General features: G+C 36.9%; 2 protein-coding genes across 3 annotated transcripts; one reads left to right on the top strand and one right to left on the bottom strand.

Moving 5' to 3' along the window:
* The first annotated feature begins 260 nt into the window (after positions 1–260).
* On the top strand, positions 261–7,430 carry LOC105123588 (protein TIME FOR COFFEE-like). 2 transcript variants are annotated; one of them, XM_011023248.1, is made up of 12 exons: positions 261–668; positions 763–1,239; positions 1,323–1,510; positions 1,603–1,915; positions 2,065–2,467; positions 2,568–2,628; positions 2,804–2,896; positions 3,020–3,284; positions 3,418–3,484; positions 3,581–3,647; positions 3,729–4,088; positions 4,185–7,430. In XM_011023248.1, the coding sequence occupies exons 1-12, from the start codon at positions 572–574 to the stop codon at positions 6,564–6,566; spliced, it is 4,773 nt and encodes a 1,590-aa protein (XP_011021550.1). In that variant the 5' UTR covers positions 261–571; the 3' UTR covers positions 6,567–7,430. The 2 variants fall into 2 exon arrangements, with proteins under 2 accessions (XP_011021550.1, XP_011021551.1); XM_011023249.1 differs by having other exon boundaries at positions 2,568–2,629; positions 2,808–2,896.
* Positions 7,431–12,070: 4,640 nt separating this feature from the next.
* On the bottom strand, positions 12,071–17,332 carry LOC105123589 (vacuole membrane protein KMS1). The gene is made up of 8 exons (XM_011023250.1): positions 16,793–17,332; positions 16,097–16,308; positions 15,728–15,806; positions 14,987–15,286; positions 13,804–13,961; positions 13,115–13,231; positions 12,625–12,804; positions 12,071–12,460 (listed from the first exon to the last, which is right to left on the bottom strand). The coding sequence occupies exons 1-8, from the start codon at positions 16,857–16,859 to the stop codon at positions 12,284–12,286; spliced, it is 1,290 nt and encodes a 429-aa protein (XP_011021552.1). The 5' UTR covers positions 16,860–17,332; the 3' UTR covers positions 12,071–12,283.
* Positions 17,333–18,225: the final 893 nt, after the last annotated feature.

The following is an 18,225-nucleotide window of genomic DNA, read 5'->3' as shown; positions in this document are numbered from 1 at the left end:
CTAACTGAACATGGAACGCTTGAGCATAAAGAAATAAACAAGGCGGCCACGTGGAAATATTATGCAATAAAAAAGTTAAGTGGTCGCTGAGAGGCAGGGTATTCAAGGGTTGCGATTTTGCCATGTTGGTGACAGCCTATCAGAACCGTTCGATGTGTCGTGCAATAATGGTTTAGATCTCACCGTGGAATGCACCTAAAAATCGTGGCCGTCAACTAGGCTTTGGCAGTAAGTTTCAGAGTGATATGAGATGAAATATAGCTAGAAAAGAGGGTTGAGAAGACGAGAACACAAAAGGGAAGAGAGGGAGAGAGAGTGAAGGGGGGCTGGCCAAGTAGAGAAGAAGATAAGTGAGAGCTAGGATGTTTCAACACCGAAAATTTTTCTTGGTCGAAAATCCTTGATTACCCCGCCCCAAAAAAAACATCACTTGTTCTATAAGATCAAATACATCGGTATTTCTGAAAAACCCAGTGAGCTGGACTTAATTATGCGTGCTTTTTGGTGATATGAGAGATAAGATAAACTTTCTGATCACAAGTGATTTGTTATTAGAAAGACAAAGAAAGAGATGGAAAGAAATAGAGAAGCAAGAAGATTGGGTATGGCAGCCGGTAATGGTTTGTCTAGAAGAAGACACAGAAGTAGCAGCCTAAGAGACTCTCCAGGTTTGATTTCTCATCAGATCTAACTCTCTTTGGCAACTGTTAAATCAAGACAGTTCGTATTAATTCTGATGTGTTTTGGTGTTCGTTATTGCAGAAGATGATGGACCGGTGGAGTTGCAAGAAACAACAAAGCTGCGAGATCGAAAAAAGGATCGAGATCGGGATCGGGATAGAGACCGGGACCGGGACCGGGACCGTGAGAAAGACCGAGATAGAGATCGGATTAGCGGCAGAAGTAAGAGGAGGAGAGGGGAGAGACTGATGCACGGGAGCAATAGGGAAGATGGAGAGCGAGACGAGACCTCAGACGAAGAGAGCGTTAATGATGACGAAGATGAATATGACGATGATGCGGTTGGTGTTGCAGGAAACTCCATGAGGATGCTTCCACCGAACCCTTCTTCTTTATCTTCTTCTTCTATGTCTAATCATCATCATAGGAAGAGCTTTCCGCCGCAGGCAAAAGTTTTTAGGGCCGCGCCGACGACGACGAATACCACTGCTGCAGTTACACCGTGGAAGGCTCCTGATGAGATGATTGGTGTGTCGGTTCCTAGAAAAGCTCGGTCAGGTATAGAGGTGGAAGAGATTTAGTATACAAAGGCAAATTTTTCAGATTTTAGCTGATTGCTGATTTTTGGTTTTCTTTTGCAGCATCTACAAAGAGGTCACATGAATGTTGGACTTCAAGTGGTGGAGTTGTTAGTGAGCAAATTCACCATCAAGCTTCAATATCTCCGGTAAGATCGAGTGGACCGGCTATGTTAGCTTCAGCTTCAGCTTCTCCGGTGGCTCCTGTCTCTCCTCCATCATCTTCCAATGCTTCAGTTAAAAAGAAGATGGTCCGTTGCTTCATTTCTACAGGATTTTGCCTTCTCTTTTAATAATTTTTGGGTCAATAAACTGACGATTGCTTTCACTTTTGCTGTTGTAGAAACCTAATGGACCGAAACAGAGACCTCCTAAATCTTCTTCAAAATCTACTTCTGCACAAGATGAGATTGAGTTTGAGATCGCTGAGGTGTTATATGGGTTGCTGAGGCAACCTCAAGGAGCTACAAAGCAAGAAATCATGGGAAATGATTCAATCAAGTTTGATTTCAGAGAAGCGAACCACAATAAAACTGCCAGTGATGCTAAATCCAGAGTTTCCTCACCGATCTCCAACTCACAGTCCACTGTTCCTCAGTCATCTTCTATCCCACCAGCTAATTCTAGTTCTTCTGCTGCTCCCATGTCTGCAATTGGTGAGTTCTCATGAGCAGAAGCGGTTTCATTTTCTTCCTCAATGCTCCGGGATTTTAAGGGAAAAGGATGTGATCATAGCAAAGGTTCCTCATTTTGATTTCATTCCTTATGTTGATGTATTTTTTTGGGTTTTGGTTTCGATTTGCAGCACCTAAGAGGAAAAGACCGCGGCCGGTCAAGTATGATGACGAGCATCCCACAAACTTTCCTGCTCGTAATAGTTCCATTTTGTCAATAGCCAAGGTTGACGTTGATCAGCCTGCAAGAATTGATTCTTCTCCTAATTTAGAGAACTCGGGATCTGCAGCTGAAAATGGTGGAGTTTCACATGATTTATTGGCCAATCAAGCTGCTCCCGCAATGACAGAGGCGCAGCTGCAGGAGGCGGTTAAGCTGGAGAATCAACCGATATCGGATTCTAAGCCCACGACTGAAGGATCAGAATGTAGAGATTTGGGAGGACTGATAGAAGAAACTCGGTCTCCGAAGAACGAATCTACTCCTGGTCTTAGATTGGGTGATGATTGCGAGAGTTTGACAGCAAATAAAGCGTGAGCATCGATTAAATGGACGCTTGTTTGATTTTGATCTTCTTCATTGTTCTGAAGCCTGGAATCTGATTTTGGTTATCCCGGATATTTTTTCTTACAGGAATTTGATGGTCTCTGAGATTGATAGTCAGCGAGAAGAGAAGTTCCAGATAGATCTGATGGTGAAGATTTATTCACAATTTCACAACATAAATACTTTTCCTCTAGTGGGATTGTAATCTATATATATATATATATATATATATATATATATATATATATATATATATATATATATATATATATATATATAGTAATTAATTAATTAATTAATTTTTAATTTTCATCGAGTCACAGGCTCCTCCTCCATCAAGGTCATCTCCAGAAAGGGACGGTGAGGTTGATTTTGTGGCCGTAGATCCTAAATCTATCGTCACATATGGGGAAACGGTGAGTGGGACCACCTTGTACTTTCTGCTTTTTATGACTTATCTGCTTATCTGTTTGTTATGATGCGGTTTGTGAAAAATTAATGTTGTTGGTTCTTATGCTTTTGCTTGTTCAATATGGCAGGAAAAGAAGCCTGTGATGGTCAAAGAAGATGAGAAAGCATTGAAAGTTGTAAAGGAAGATATAAGTGTGGAACCTGTAGAGAAAAAGACAAAAGTTATTGGCGAACAAGTTGAATCCCAGAAGCCAATTGTTAATAAAGAAAGGAATATTGATCTCCAGCTTGATCCAGGGAAGGCTGATAGAGATAGCGCCACTGTTACTATAAGTAGAAATAAGCCGCTTCAGCATGTGCAGCAGCAGCAGCAACCCAACACAGAGAAAATTGGTAAAAAATAATAGCGGATTTCTCCTCTTTTTTTTTTTAAAAAAAATTGAGAATTGTTGTTCTCATCAAATTTTCCAATTGGGTTGCTGATTCAATTTTTTTTTTCTTCCTCTTTTTTCTGTACCATTCTCAGCGCAATCCAGTTCTTTACCTTTGCCAGTGTCTATGACTGGCTGGCCCGGTGGGCTTCCTCACATGGGGTATTGTCTTTTGGGTGTTGTTTGATTCTTTCATTCTTAGGCCGTACAATGCTTTAGATTCTCTTCTCTGGGGAAATGACATTTTCGTATCGGCAGATATATGGCACCTCTACAAGGAGTTGTATCCATGGATGGAAGCAGTGTGTCTTCTGCAGCCATACAGGTATGTAACTCTTGTTTGAGCATCTGGAAAAGAATGTAATCCCTCCTCCATTCTGATGGGTTCTTTGTGAACTTGTTGCAGCCTCCTCATTTAATTTTTAGCCAACCACGGCCAAAAAGGTGTGCAACACATTGCTACATTGCAAGGAACATTCATTGTTACCAGCAATTTACAAGGATGAATCCTTTCTGGCCACCAGCTGCTGCTTCTGCTTTACAATATGGGGCTAAAGCGTGCAATATGAATGTGGTGCCATCCGCTGACTTGCATGCAGGTAGAGGTGTGAATTCAGTGCAAGAAAAGGGACAGAGTCTTGCCATTTTTCCAGGTCCCTGTGGGAAGGAGAAGAATTCTCAAGGTGCGAACATTGCAGAAGCTGCACAGAGAAAGCAGATTTTGCTCCAGCAAGCCCTGCCGCCAGGTGCTCCTAGTAATATCATGGTATGGTCGTCTCTTGAGTTGTAATGTTCATAACTCTCTGATCTGTCCATGGTTTTTGGTTTTTTGAGTGTTAGTTTTCCTTCTGTTAAATTCCAGCATGGACCCACTTTCATCTTCCCATTGAATCAACAACAAGCTGTTGCTGCTGCTGCAGCAGCAGCTTCTGTCCGACCTGGAAGTGTGAAGTCTCCTCCTGCTGCAGGCAGTGTAGCCTCTTCAAGTGCCTCTAGTTCTGCTTCAATGAGTGCCACAGCATCAGCTATAGCTGGTCCTCCACCAATGAGCTTCAACTACCCGAATCTCTCAGGCAATGAAACCCAGTACTTGGCAATTATGCAGAATGGAGCATTCCCGATTCCCATTCCTGCTCATGTTGGGGCCGCAACAGCTTATAGAGGAACCCATCCTCAGGCAATGCCTTTGTTTAATGGATCGTTTTATTCTTCTCAAATGCTCCATCCTTCACAGCTTCAGCAGCAACAGCCATCCACCCAGACACAACAAAGCCAACAAGGCCATCAAAATCCGAGTATTACCAGTGGTTCCTCATCAACCCAGAAGCATTTGCAGAATCAGCAGCAGAGATTGCATGGCAGTGGAGATGGTGGAAATCTGCAAGGTTTTCCTGGCCCTAAAAACCAGCTGCTCCATTCCCTGCCAAACCAGCAACGGCAGCAGATGCAAAATCAGAATGTTTCTCAGCAAGCTCGTCAACCCGAGAGTGAATTAGGTGGTGAAGACAGCACTTCAACTGCTGACTGTCAAGCCTCCCGTTCAAATATGAGTCTTTATGGCCAGAATTTAATGCCAGTACATCCAGCAAACTTTGCTTTGATGAATCCTGCACCGATGGGTGGTGCCCATAGTGCAAGTGGCAATACTAGTGAAAAGAAACCCCAGCAACCACAAACACAGATCTCTAATGCTGGGGCCGAACCTTCAACCTCTCAGGCTTTTGCCATATCATTTACTTCCATCAATGGAACCACTGCTTCCCCGGGACTTGATATTTCATCAATGGCACATAATCATGCTCTTCTCCAAAGCCTTCCAGAGGCAGCAAGGCATGGATATCACTTAATCGCTGCTGCCCAAGCAGCACAGCAGAAGAAGAATTACCGTGTTTCTGAAGAAGGGAAAACTGGAGGAAATGACACTTCTAATGTGGAAGAAGAGAGGAAGGCCATTGCAGGAGTAAAGGCTCCATTAACTGCTGGGCAGTCAATTGTGTTCTCTCGGGCAGATTCAACAGACCCCCCCATTTCAACAATGTCAGTCAACAATGTCATTGATAGCTCAGCCCGAACTCTTAACCTTGGGACTCCTCCTGCTCGGACCTCTGGCTCTGTTATGTCAGCTAATATCAGTGGTGCAAATGCACCAAGTATACAGCAGCAGATGCAGCGGAATCAGCAGCAGCAGCAAATTCTTAAGCTTCAGAAGCAGCAGCAACAATTTGTGGCTGCAGCTTCCTCTCGTAGTAAAACCCCAGCAACTAGCAATGGAAGTGCTTATCCCGATCATATTTCATCATCATCAGCCATGGCCACCAAGTTCCCTAATGCACTTCCTGCTTTTCCTCAAAATTTTGTTCAAAACAGCAGTAGCCCTGCTCAATCACCCCAGTGGAAAAATTCCTTGAGGACCACCACTTCTCAAGTTCCTTCTCCATCTCTAACCCCAGCTTCATCAAACCTCAAAAATCTTCCCCAACAACAAGGCCGAACACAAGGAGGTCACACGCAGATATCTTTTGCGGCTAACCAAAAACCATCTGCTTCGCCGCAAGGGCAACCAAATCCCAGCATTAACCAATCCCCATCTCCTCCGATGATGGTTGGTTCTCCCACAACATCAATTTCTAAGAGTGCAGGTGGAAGTCCAAGGACATCCGCTTCCACGGGTAACAAAGGTGGTCAATCTTCTACATTATCATCTCAACAATCCAACTCTGCATCAGTACCTGTGCAAAAATTGTCTCCAGTTGGGGGAAGAAATGTTGCATCAATCCATGGTCATCCTCACAACACCTCTTCATCTAACTCTGGTACAAAGCCTCAAATGTCACATCAACAGCCGCTATCAAAGCATGTCTTGCAACAGGCTCAGCTAATGTACACTAACGCTTATATGCAAACCCAAGCTCAACATGCGGTAAGTTCAACTCTCCAAAGACACCGTAGTGATCAGCAGCAGCAATCACAAGGCGCTTCAGCTATCTCCTCTACAGGGATGTTGTCATTATGTCCTCCAGTCACACTTGCCTTTACCAGTAGCACTGATCCTGCGAAGGCAGCTGCTAACAGTATGAAAGGAGGTGGCTTACCTTCACAGGGTCTTATCCATGCCCAATTTGCTGCTGCACAGCCTGCAGGAAAGCCGCATCAGATTTTACCTGCTGGCTTCCCATATGTTCATCCTGTTCCCACTGTGGTTCAGGTGAAACCGGCAGAGAAGAAACAACCTGCTGGCGAATAGAATCATGTGCCTGGTGCTTTAGATGGCAACCTGCGGATCGGAGAAGATTGAAAAAGACTAGTAAGATTGAAAAAGACTAGTAGATTGGTTTGATTGGGGATTTTTCAATTTATGAAGGGAAAGCAATTAACAAGCCAAGGAAATGACATTTTGAATACCTTCTGGCAGAATGAAGGGGTGAGAAATGTTCTAGGAAGCACGCCAGGTGGATCCGAACCGAAATTTTGAATACCTTCTGACTGGACTTGCGGATCGCCGTGCATATTATCTTTCTCTGTACACTTGTGTCTATAGGCTGACAGGGTTGATGGTCAGGTCTAGTTAAATTTGATTGGTGTGATGACGAGAGGCTGGGAATGAAACAAGTGTTTTTGTAGAGAAAAAGAAGGAAAGATGGACGTGGAAAGGTGAAGATAAAGAACAACCTTTCCCTCATGGGTCAGTTATTTTCTCCACTGTGCTAGATTTTCCATCCCTTTTTTATGGGGTCTAGTTCTATTTTCCTGAAAGCGCATTAGGCAGTATCTTCTAAAACAATATATATTACGTGCAGTGGATGGTGTATATGAATTATGTCTTGCACATATAAAAGTAAACCCTCCCAATTTTTTTATTTAATACCTGTCTCCATCCTTGTTTTCCCTGTGTTGTAACCCATCGACACCTTGTGGGATGATGTCATATATAATTTCTGGGACAATTTAGTCGTGCTAGGTTTATAGAACATGGTGGGATTTGCTGTATTGCATTGAGGGGTGATGGTTTGTCATAATTGTTGAGAGAGGTTGTTTTGCAGATAAACCGGCGCATCTTACCTAAGGAAGGTTCGAACTTGAAAACAAGAGCTCCGATTTGGGCTCGCAATTATTTGGTTTTTCAGTTGTTAGTGTAGTGTCCATGTTGCATAAAACCTTTGCCTTTGCGAAATCGTGAAGTGCTACCACGTCATCTCTTGACGCTTGAAACGGAGTTTGTCCCTTTATGGTCTGTCTTACACGTTGCCGTTGCCATTCTTGTGGAATGAATGTGATTACGTTGTCTCTCACAATGCATTGCTCTGTAATTGTCTTTATTTGTTTGTTCTTTCTTTCTTGTTTTTTGAGAGGGGTGCTCTGTGGTATGTAGTTATCTTTCTTGTAAATTAAGAGGAGGAAGCATGTACGAGATTTTTAGTCTGTCTGCAGGTGCTTAAGATTGTAGAAGGATTGATTTTTAAAGTATTTTTTATTTAAAAATATATTAAAATAATATTTGTTAATATTTATTTTTTATATCAATATATTAAAATAAAAAATAATAATCTGAAGTGAAGATAAATTCAAGATTTTTTATAAACATCACACCTTAAGGTAGCCATAGTGTCTAGAATAGATGATTTTGCTGAGACCCCCAAGCCAAAGCCCAGGATAGCAGAGGGAAGGTTCGCGGGAGAAATTAAATAACTGTAAACGAAAGATATGATTTACTACCATGGGGGCCCTCGCTTGTGGTCCCCATTAGAAGATGGGTTGGGGGCCCGCGTTCTAGAATAGCGACGTATGTGCTGATGTGTATATCCTGCCTGGAAGTGTGATCTTGCAGGCTCTTCTCTTCTACACGTGTTACCCCACCTCTCTTTTATCCTTTTCAGCTTTTATTTTATTTAACGCGGCAATATCTTACAGTTAATGGAGAGTGACATGTGTCTGTTCACGAGAGAGAGGAAAAGGCGAAGTGGGTGCTCCAAAGTAAAATTGAAATTTTGGTCCCATTTTTTTTTTATAAAAAAAGTTGCTATTGCATTCTGAGTTATTGTTTAACCATGACTTGAAATAAGATGATTTGCCCATGATACGAATGTATTGTTTTGCATTACAGTTTATCAATATGTGTTTTTTTTAAAAATTGTTTGTTTAATATTTAAATTAATATTTTTTTATCAATTTAATATTTAAAAAAACAATATATAATATACTCCAGAACATGATGGAACATCATCGTGCAAGTGTTCGGAGGTGATGAGAATACTTGGATCTTGGCCATTTCTGAAATCTCAGGTGTTGTCTAACCTCTAGGATGATCGCCCCTTAATTTCTGTCCCTTGCATGAACCCTTTTAGAGGGTTTAAGGTCCCACAAGAGAATCATTTTAAAATGGAAAGAGCGACCCACCCATGCCCACTTTACCATTGCGCTTGTGCAGCTGCTTTCGAACATTTGAGGAAGTTAAATCACACCCAGGATTATCTCCTTCCATGTGTATATCAATAGGGTGTTTAAGAGATTAACATAGCAATTTGTCATGCTAATACGTAGGTTAACATGGCAGATAGTGTATTAAGTTGTTAACTATAACACCATTAGAGTCAACATTATCGTTTCTAAAGTCAGTGATATGTAATCAGTGTTTAAGAGTACTTTTTAAAATACATATGAGCTCTAAAAACAGTACATTTTAAGATTTGAATTTTTTAAATGATTTTAATAAACTGGTATTAAAGACATGAAATGTCATTTAAAAAAATATAATTTTAATATTTTTCAATCCAAATACACTCTTATAAAAATAAATGCTTTGTATTACAAACACATAATCATGTCATATGCATATGCATATATAATCTCCAAAATAAAAATAATAAATAGCTCACCATGAGGCATGAGACAAACATTTTAGTCGCATGGCTTCGCTCAGGCACGAGCAGAAGATTTTATCATACCAAACATTTTATTTTTCGCAAAAAATTCTTTCTTCATTACCATCATGTGATTATGCCTTGACGGAGACGAAGTACTTTCATAGAAAATTTTTTACCTCGAACAAATTACTATACCACGGTTCTGAATTAGATCATTGCTCTGTGCTTCACTGCAGTTTACATTGTAATTTTTTTTAATATATAAAAAAATTTAAGTATCACTAACATATTTTACAGTAAAAAAATAGTTAAATCTTGTACAGGATAATTGGGCATGACTGGATTATCTTAGGAGGATCTAAAAAATATCCTAAATCAACTTCTTATATTTGTCAAAATCATAACTCTTGATTATGAAAATAAAATAAATCCATAAAAAAATTAATTGAAATAGATTATGAAATCTGATTCTCAACCAATTAAATATTAAAATTTAAAATTTAAAAAAATAATAAACATAATAAAATCTTTGTAAATCTATATTAATTTTTAATAAACTTAATGTTAAATAATAAAATTTTAAATAAAAAACAAATCATTGTTATAGTGAAAAATGTTGCTTTGTGAGAAGTGAATATGAATTAACTCTTTGTTAATAATAATTAAATTTTTTTATTGCTTGTATTGTCAAGCTTTTATATTAAATAGCATTTAAAAGCAAAAAAATAATAATTCATTTCCGGTTTTGATTTTTGGTTTTTAGATAGTTTTCAGGAATTTTTTTTTTTTGGGTTGGGGGGTGTGGTCATGGGCTTTTCAAAAATGCAAAAACAAATTGACTCTCAGATTATATATATATTACCCATTGAAGGCCCGGCACGCAATATACAGTCAGCCGAATTAATTTTTTTAATATGTACAATAGTTTTTTTAAAAAATAACAGAAACTCAAAGGTTAGCTTAAACCTCAATTAATTTCATAATATAATAATTAAAAAACAGTAACAACAAATAATAATAATAAGTCGAGTCAAGTTGTATTAATACATGAAACTTATGACCCAGGGTAATTTTATAGAATGATAAAATAAAAAAGAATCAATGCTAAAAAAGTATCTTTCATGGGAATCCAGCAATCATCACGCAAAATAATTACATTTGTTATTCAGCAATCATTACGCAAAATAATTGCATTTGTTGACTATAAAAAGAATAAATGATTTAATCTATGTAGTAGGTGATGTCTTTATAATATCTTTATATTTTTAATTGGGTTTATTATGTCCATGCATAATTAATTATTTTTTATCCAGATTAACATAATTAATTTTTTATTTAAAAAAGATACTTCAAGTATACAAGAGTACAATTTTATTTTATTTTTAAAAAAATTAACGGTTGATTAACATTGAAACTTTTTTATTTCTTAAAATAACTCGAGCAATCTTAAGACATTTTTGTATTATATCGGACCAGAATATTCTGGCAATCTGGATAGAAATATTTGACTATATGACGTGTTAGAAAAATTGATACTATATAAATATATAATTAAAGACATATTAAATTATTTCCTCACTTGCTCCTTCATATTCAGAGACAAAAACCTTTTATAATGATGGACAGAGACATGTTCTCAAACCTTCCAAGCTCTCTACTCATAATCATTGTAAGTTTTATGTCATTCATAAAAGTTGCTGGACAATGCAGCTTGCTCCGACAATGGCTTAACATTTGGCACGATAGAGTTCTAATTATTTACCCTACCTCCGAGTTTAATTATCCTCCAGTCTGTTTTTTTAATTAAATATTTCCATACAAAACGATAGAAATACCCCACGCAAGAAACTCAAATCCAATTAGGTTTGTTAATATATATATATATATATATCACGTGATAACTTAAAAAAAAAATATTTATTTTTAATAAATTTGATGCACTTTGAATTTCTCATGTGAGGACATTTTTTTTACTTATATGAAAATATTTGCTAATAGAATAGATTGAAAGATAATCTAAAATACAGAAACAAACAAATAAATTCATAGAAACAAATAAAAAACTGGATTTAAACTCACATAATCATGAATTCTTTCAAGTTCTTTAAATTTTCACTAAGCATTCGTTTCTTATTATTTAATTTCTTATAACTTTTTATTTATTTATTATTACTACTATATATCTGATCCAACCAAACGCTATTGCCAGTTACCAAGCTCATGTTGTTTTATTTTAATTGAAATAAAGGAACTTATATTTTTATCAATAGAAACTAAGCTCGAAATGAAATCATGATCCAATCCAGCGGCGCAAAGTTCAATTTCTCCCCTGTTGGTGGTGATTTTTTTTCCCTCTCGGACCGAGAATATATACAATTCAAAGCATTACATAATTGATGATTACAATCATTCTATATTTCTGTTATCATTAATTATCGATCTTTGGCAGATGAGGAGGAGACAGATTATTCTGATCCTGAAACCTCGATTCGTAAAACTGTAAGAACAAGTTCGAGAGATTTTACTGGCAAAAAGTTTTTACCATCGTGCGGTACTCCTCCGAGTCAAGCTGGCACACTGCTAACCGCCAGCCTCAAAAATTATAAAGTTCCATTTCTCACAGCATTCCAGGATTCAAGAGGTTTTTGCAAGAACTTTAGTAAGAGAGAAGAAAATCATCTCTGCTTTGTCTGTATATTAACGTGCAGGAAACGAGGTCTTGATATTAAGAGACATGAAGCAAGCGGAATGCGCCCATTATACATTCAATGGCATCAAACAAATTCTGAGATGGTGAATCCATATGTAAAAGAGAGGCTAAAATTCAGAGCATAGGCATGCAAACCCATTGACGAAACCATACGGCGTTATATTAGAATCCGAAAAGTTTAAGCAACCAACGATCAATCACCAAATAATTTGTTTTGCATTTCCAAAGAATAATAGCAGTAAGTTTCCGCTAACATGTCAACAGTTCTTACCAATGGGTGAACAACTACCCAAAATAATGCCTCTTCCAGTATGACACCGGCCATTGTGTTCCTATTTTATACAAGCTTCTACCAGAAATGCATGCTTCATAGTTCTTTCGGTCAGGCTCCTAATCTGAATGTGTCAAAGCTGATGCACTATCTGTCAATGCAGCTATCTCCTTTTCCTGCTGTTTTTTCAGATAACTCTGTGCAGTTGAATTCACAATTTTAAAAAAGAAGTTTACGAGCATGAGCCACACAACCGTGTTCCACATTCCAGCAAATGAGAAATCCCAATTTTTGACCTGGGGATGAATGAACAAAGAGGGCATGTAAATGAGAAACAGACCTGACAATCAATGCAATATTGCCGAGAATTAAAAGCATTTGAATGCAAAAAAAAATTGCACCCTACAATCAACTTATACAAGAACCATCTAGATGTAGCTATTGCGGTCAATCAGGGTACCTTCATATCTGAGGATGCAGGAGATGCAGGTGCCATATATTTTGCCTTCATTGCATGAAGTTTTGCTGTGAGGTGAGGCAAAGCAGGAGCGAAACCAGGTATAAGGCTGAGTACCCAGATCAACTCATTCTCTATCCAGTTAAGAAGTTGATTGTTGCAAACAGAAATAATGAAAATCGTCTGCCAAAAAAAAAAATTGACCAAGAGACCAATCACAAGCAATTCAAGAATAAAGCAGCATCCAACACCACCTTTTATCAAATCAACATTAATTTCAACTCTTGATTTCCATTTTCCCACCATATTTTAAAGTACTTAACAATATTATCAATGCTAAAAATTCATTTATACCAAACTAAGAGAACTAGGATGGTCAAAACACGAATCAGAGAATTGAAGCTTCAAGCACAAAAGCACCTAAAACTTGTTATAAGCTGAAAGTTTTTCAAAGGTCTGAGAGATATAAAGAAAACTTCGAAATATCACAAACCTGTATATGAGTTTTAACAATTGCTTTTCCAATCAATGTTGCTGCAAAGAACTTCCAAAATGGAACCCCGAATTGTCCACACATAATGCCAGCAAGGTCGAATAGAGGATTTGGCACCTAAAATTAGTATAACTCATCAGCAAGTTGCACGCTAATAAGGAATGAATATGGCATGAACAGATATTAATCAACGTGGACTTGTAAGTACCAATGTCATGTATCTGATGGCATAGAAGAATAAAATTACTTCGTAGAGAATAAAATGTTCTGATGTCAAGTATCTGATGGCATAGAAGAATAAAATGTTCTGACATACTAATCAACAGTAAGAGTAGAGCCAATATTATCTAAAAATATAACTTGTAATTTGAACAAAATTTTAAAAATTGTAAGAAGGCAAGCCCATTTGTTATCAGCCCTGGTATTTGCCCCACATGAACACTATAACAATGTCAAATTATTAAGGAAATATTTCACCTGTGAGGATAGATTACAAACATTAAAAAGGTTTAAAAATGGCAATTAAATGCATGTCTGCATGTCAGAACATTTCAACTATGAAGAGTCAATAAGGATCTTAATGCAGGCATGAGTACCAAGAGAACAAAAAAAAAGTCTCTCATGGAACGATCAGAACTGTTTTCAGAAAAGACATAATAGTATAAAATATAGATGGGCATTGCACTAACCGAAGCAAGCACTAAAATCGTGAAGAAGTTCAAATGTTGAGAGTGGGTCAGAAGCCAATGTTTGATTGCTGTGAGGCGAGTAGCTATGATTCCACTGTTTTCATCTAAAGAAGCATCCAATTCTTCCATGGCATCCAGCTTGCTACCTGATATACGTGCTGCTCAAAGCGATGTAATCAATTTGCAAGAACAATTATGCTGAGAGGTAAACATATTGAATCAAAACTAATGTTCGGGAACTACCATACTCTCACCAAAGACAACAGATAGAATAAACAGTTGTCTCATAAATTAAAAAAAAAAAAAAAAAAAGAATCAGATATGTACTTGAGAATAATAACCCATGATATTTTTTCTTTTTTTCTTTCAACATCTTGATATTGAGGTGGATTTGATTACAGCCAACTTCTACTAGTAGGGATTGAGGCCTTGCTGTTGTTGTTGTTGTTGTTGTTGATAATAGTAATAGAAACATGTTTGGTAATAAATAGGGGTGGCAATGGGTACCCGTAGGTCATATTTCTTGATATACGTACCCTACCCCGTTACCTATCGAGTAAAAAATTTAGATATCCATAAACTATCATCAGATTTTGGTTATCTATATGGGTATTCATTATCTAATTATTATTTATGATCCATTAATAATAATCAGATTTAAATTATAAAATTATAAATATAATATACATTTTTTATTTCAATATTAAGATGTGTATATATCATATTGTATTAAAAAAAATCTAAATGTTCTACAAACATATCAATATAGTGTAAAAATATATTTTGGGTTAGGTTCATACAAGTTTTGGGTCGGGTTTGACAATATTCATACCTTATCTACAACTCATTGGGTAAAATACCAATCGAAAAAATATCCATCTATTCAGGTTGATATCTATTAGGTTCAAATTAAATTGTTATCCCCAGTAATAAATGGGGTTTAAAGATCCTAGGTTTCATATAACCTCAAAAGTGGAAAAACCAAAATAGTCCTCTGTATAATCTGTGAAGAAAATCATGTTTGATACCCCAAACTATCATATTAATCCAGACATTCAGTCTGATAGTATGACATCAACCTCAGTTCATATGGTTGGTCACAAGATCAGAAGATAAGCATTTCATTCTCGGAAATTCTTTTAACCAGATAAATGTATTACAAATGCAGAAACTTGGCGCATACCTGCCCTTGAGATAAAATAAGGAGGAAGCTCCCCAAGTGCAGTCCCAACGCCCCACAAAATAGCCTCTATCTGGACCTGGAACAAAATGCTGCTAATAGGAACCTGCAATCCATGTGAGAATGGAAACATTGGATCCCCAAACTCCTTGCAATCTTTGCCAAGCCATGAAGGAACTCTTTTCAGCTGTATTGTATCATATGGAGCACTTTTTAAATCAACTCGGCCACATTGCATTGCCTTGATCGTGAACAAGGCAATGTGAGGACCCAAATAAAGAACAAAAGTATGCAAACCAGATCCTGAAATGAAATTTAATAAAACAAACAAAAGAAGAGATAAGAGATCAAGTTCGGTGAATTGCAGATCTAAATTAATTTATGTGAATGAAGCCAAAACAATAGACCAAAAATCATGTGAGAAGTAAATTGACACACTTTACAAGCACAGGGCACAGCCTAACTACCATGCAACTAGAGTTTATCAGGCAAGGATAAAGAGGATGATAAAGATAAAGGGTCCCTTGTCCAGCTACAATGTTGGATTTTTTGACTTTGAAAACCTTGGAATACAAAACCAAGTAAAAAACTCGTACTAAATTAACTTATGTGGCAAAAACATTATCAATAATTACATGCACCAAAAATTCCCTCCAAATTCGAAGCACTCATATAGTTGCCGCCACTCTACACTGTTCCCAATGCCAGAGTTTTTTTATATTCATCAAAGTAAATTTTGCTCACCAAGACCAATAGATGATGCAACGCCAAGGGCAATCCACCACAATCCAAATCGCAGATAATTAGAAAGTTCCTCAACATGCTGCAGAAACATGACACAGCAAGTAAGCAAAATTCCACTCTGTAAATTTGGAGTAGAGTAGTTAATGATGGAACAACATGAATGCTCACAGTGACAGAGATAAACAGCATATGCAGATCTTAATATATTCTCATGCATGGGAAAAGGTTTAACCATAGGGAACATTATAGTACCATGGCAGTAGCAATCCAAGAGCATACAAAACATAACCTTTCGCTTATAATTTCATCCATAGGAACATAACTTCAAGTGAACTCAAAGTACCTACAATTTTCTACACGCTGCAATACCTTTTCATGAGGGCCGTCAATGGTCACAAGCACAATTCCAGCAGCTGCTACCACTGTGCTTAATAGCATCAGCCAGCCACCTTTAGCCAAAAGGTAGAATACTGATCTCTTACAGTATTGAATCATAGCCAAAACAAAAAACTTCAATGTTTTGAAGGGTTGTCCCGTCATCGTCAAATTCTCAAGTTCCTGCTGATGCCTTTCGTGAAGAGCTGCAAAATACAGCAATTCTCTCAGGCCATAGAATTTGGCAGGTACAAAAATTCATTCCTTCAAAACTTCATAGTGTATGGCGTTCCTTGTTTTCCTTTTCAACCGGAAGCAGGCCAAAAAGTAGCAACACGAGCTCTCTCTATCATACATTGTTTCTACTGTCAATATGCTGCGCTAAATTAAATTACCTACACGCTCACCTAATCATTTCCACCTTGTTCAGCCAAAATAAAACAGAAAAAAAAAAAAAACTTTTCCACATGGAAAACTCGAAAAATGAAGGCACAAGATATTCAAAACTGAAAATTTTCTTTTGCAGTTAGATCATGGATCTGCTTACATGGAAAATCCAAAAGGTTCAAATCGAGGTAAAATTCATAGCAGTTCAATTCACGGATGATTTTTTTAATAAAAAAGGAAAGACATGACTTGAAATCGAAATCATAAAAGTAAGAGCGGAAAGAGAGCGAAGAAGTAGCTTGCCTGCGATAGACATGTCCATGTTTTGAGAAGAGGAGGCCGTTGCTTCTTTGCCAGACCCCATTACCATCAAAACATGCTCCGATCAAAATCACAGAAAAAACCCCTCTATCTTCGTCTTCTTCTTTATTATAATTAAATATTTTTAAAAAATCCCTCCTATTAATATAAATAAAAATTAATAGAAGGTGTTCTAATCCCCGTGATGATAATTATCACGAAATTAGAGCAAGAAAGGGGTTTTCTTTTCAGTGAAATAATTCTGTAGAGGTAGCTAAATAATAATATTTAAAGGTTAGACTAATTGCAGATCTAAGAAAGAAAAAAGAAACAGAGAGAAAGAAGTTTGCTTTGCGTGGAGATCTCTTCTCTTGGTCAGTGGAGCATTTATCGTGCCTTCTCTCTCAGATAAGAGAACCCGCCGTCGCAACGCCACCAAAATAGTTCTCTCTCTAGCGCAGTCTCTCTCTCTCTCTCTCTCTCTCTCTCAAGTTTCGATGGACGATAAATTAAAAATAGAAAGCTGAAATCTTTTTCAAATGTGAGCTTGTCGAAATTGCTTTTAATACCCCGGAAGAAAAGAGGATAGAATTATTCTAGCATATGCTCCCATGCCAAGATTAGAAAAGGGTTAAATTATATTAGGTATGGTAATTTAAATCGAATTCCATGTGGATCACCTGAAATTAATGAATGGTTTTTAATGTCTGAAATTAGATAAATAAAGTATAAATATTTAAATTTTAATTTGATTAATAATTAATAAAATATAATAAAAACTCAGTACATGGCTGCCAATTGTCGTTTATAATTGCTGTAATCTTTTCATATTCAAAACAAGGGAGAAAATGTAAATTGTAAATCTAGAAAAAGTTACCACGAATGATGGTTTGATGATTCTTGCAGTATCTTTTGCTTACTACGTCTTTTCGAATCTCACAAGGTGATAGAAAGTAAAATTTTCATGAATTTTTTAATTTGAATACGAATAATTTGTCTTTATTTTAAGGTAGATGGGTGAATTTAATCTTGATTTACAAGGCTTTACTTAACCATGAAACAACCAAAAAAACGAGTGAATTTTATTGATTACAAGGATCATAATTACTTTTTACTACATGAAAAGTTATTCGTTTTTTTAATTATCAAAGATTGTATTTATATTATCAGAGATTTAAAGGGGCACCAGGCGAGGAAAAATGTTGTACGATATCCTATTCTATTTATGCGCATGTTGGTTATTTATTTGTAATTAATGAAAAACGTTCTGTGATGGTCCGAGAAGGGAACAGGCAATGCCACGAAATGTACACTCAATCTCAAAATAAAAGATGAGGATTTATTTTTATTTTTCTTTGTGTTTATAAAAAAAAATTAAAAATTTATTTATTTTAAATTAATATATTTTTAGTATTTTTAAATTATTTTAATGTACT

The sequence above is a fragment of the Populus euphratica genome, unplaced genomic scaffold, assembly GCF_000495115.2.
Source record: "Populus euphratica unplaced genomic scaffold, PopEup_1.0 scaffold9.1, whole genome shotgun sequence".
In the NCBI taxonomy this organism is placed as follows: domain Eukaryota; kingdom Viridiplantae; phylum Streptophyta; class Magnoliopsida; order Malpighiales; family Salicaceae; genus Populus; species Populus euphratica.
This window is presented reverse-complemented; position numbering and strand designations above follow the sequence as displayed.

Excerpts from the sequence above, each read along its gene's own strand:
- LOC105123588 (XM_011023248.1), top strand. The coding sequence starts at position 572 with ATGGAAAGAAATAGAGAAGCAAGAAGATTGGGTATGGCAGCCGGTAAT. Across the intron at positions 3,648-3,728 it reads TGTCTTCTGCAGCCATACAG|CCTCCTCATTTAATTTTTAG; the intron begins GTATGTAACTCT and ends AACTTGTTGCAG. Across the intron at positions 4,089-4,184 it reads GTGCTCCTAGTAATATCATG|CATGGACCCACTTTCATCTT; the intron begins GTATGGTCGTCT and ends GTTAAATTCCAG.
- LOC105123589 (XM_011023250.1), bottom strand. The coding sequence starts at position 16,859 with ATGGTAATGGGGTCTGGCAAAGAAGCAACGGCCTCCTCTTCTCAAAAC. Across the intron at positions 15,287-15,727 it reads TGCATCATCTATTGGTCTTG|GATCTGGTTTGCATACTTTT; the intron begins GTGAGCAAAATT and ends ATTTCATTTCAG. Across the intron at positions 12,461-12,624 it reads CTGCATCCTCAGATATGAAG|GTCAAAAATTGGGATTTCTC; the intron begins GTACCCTGATTG and ends ATTCATCCCCAG.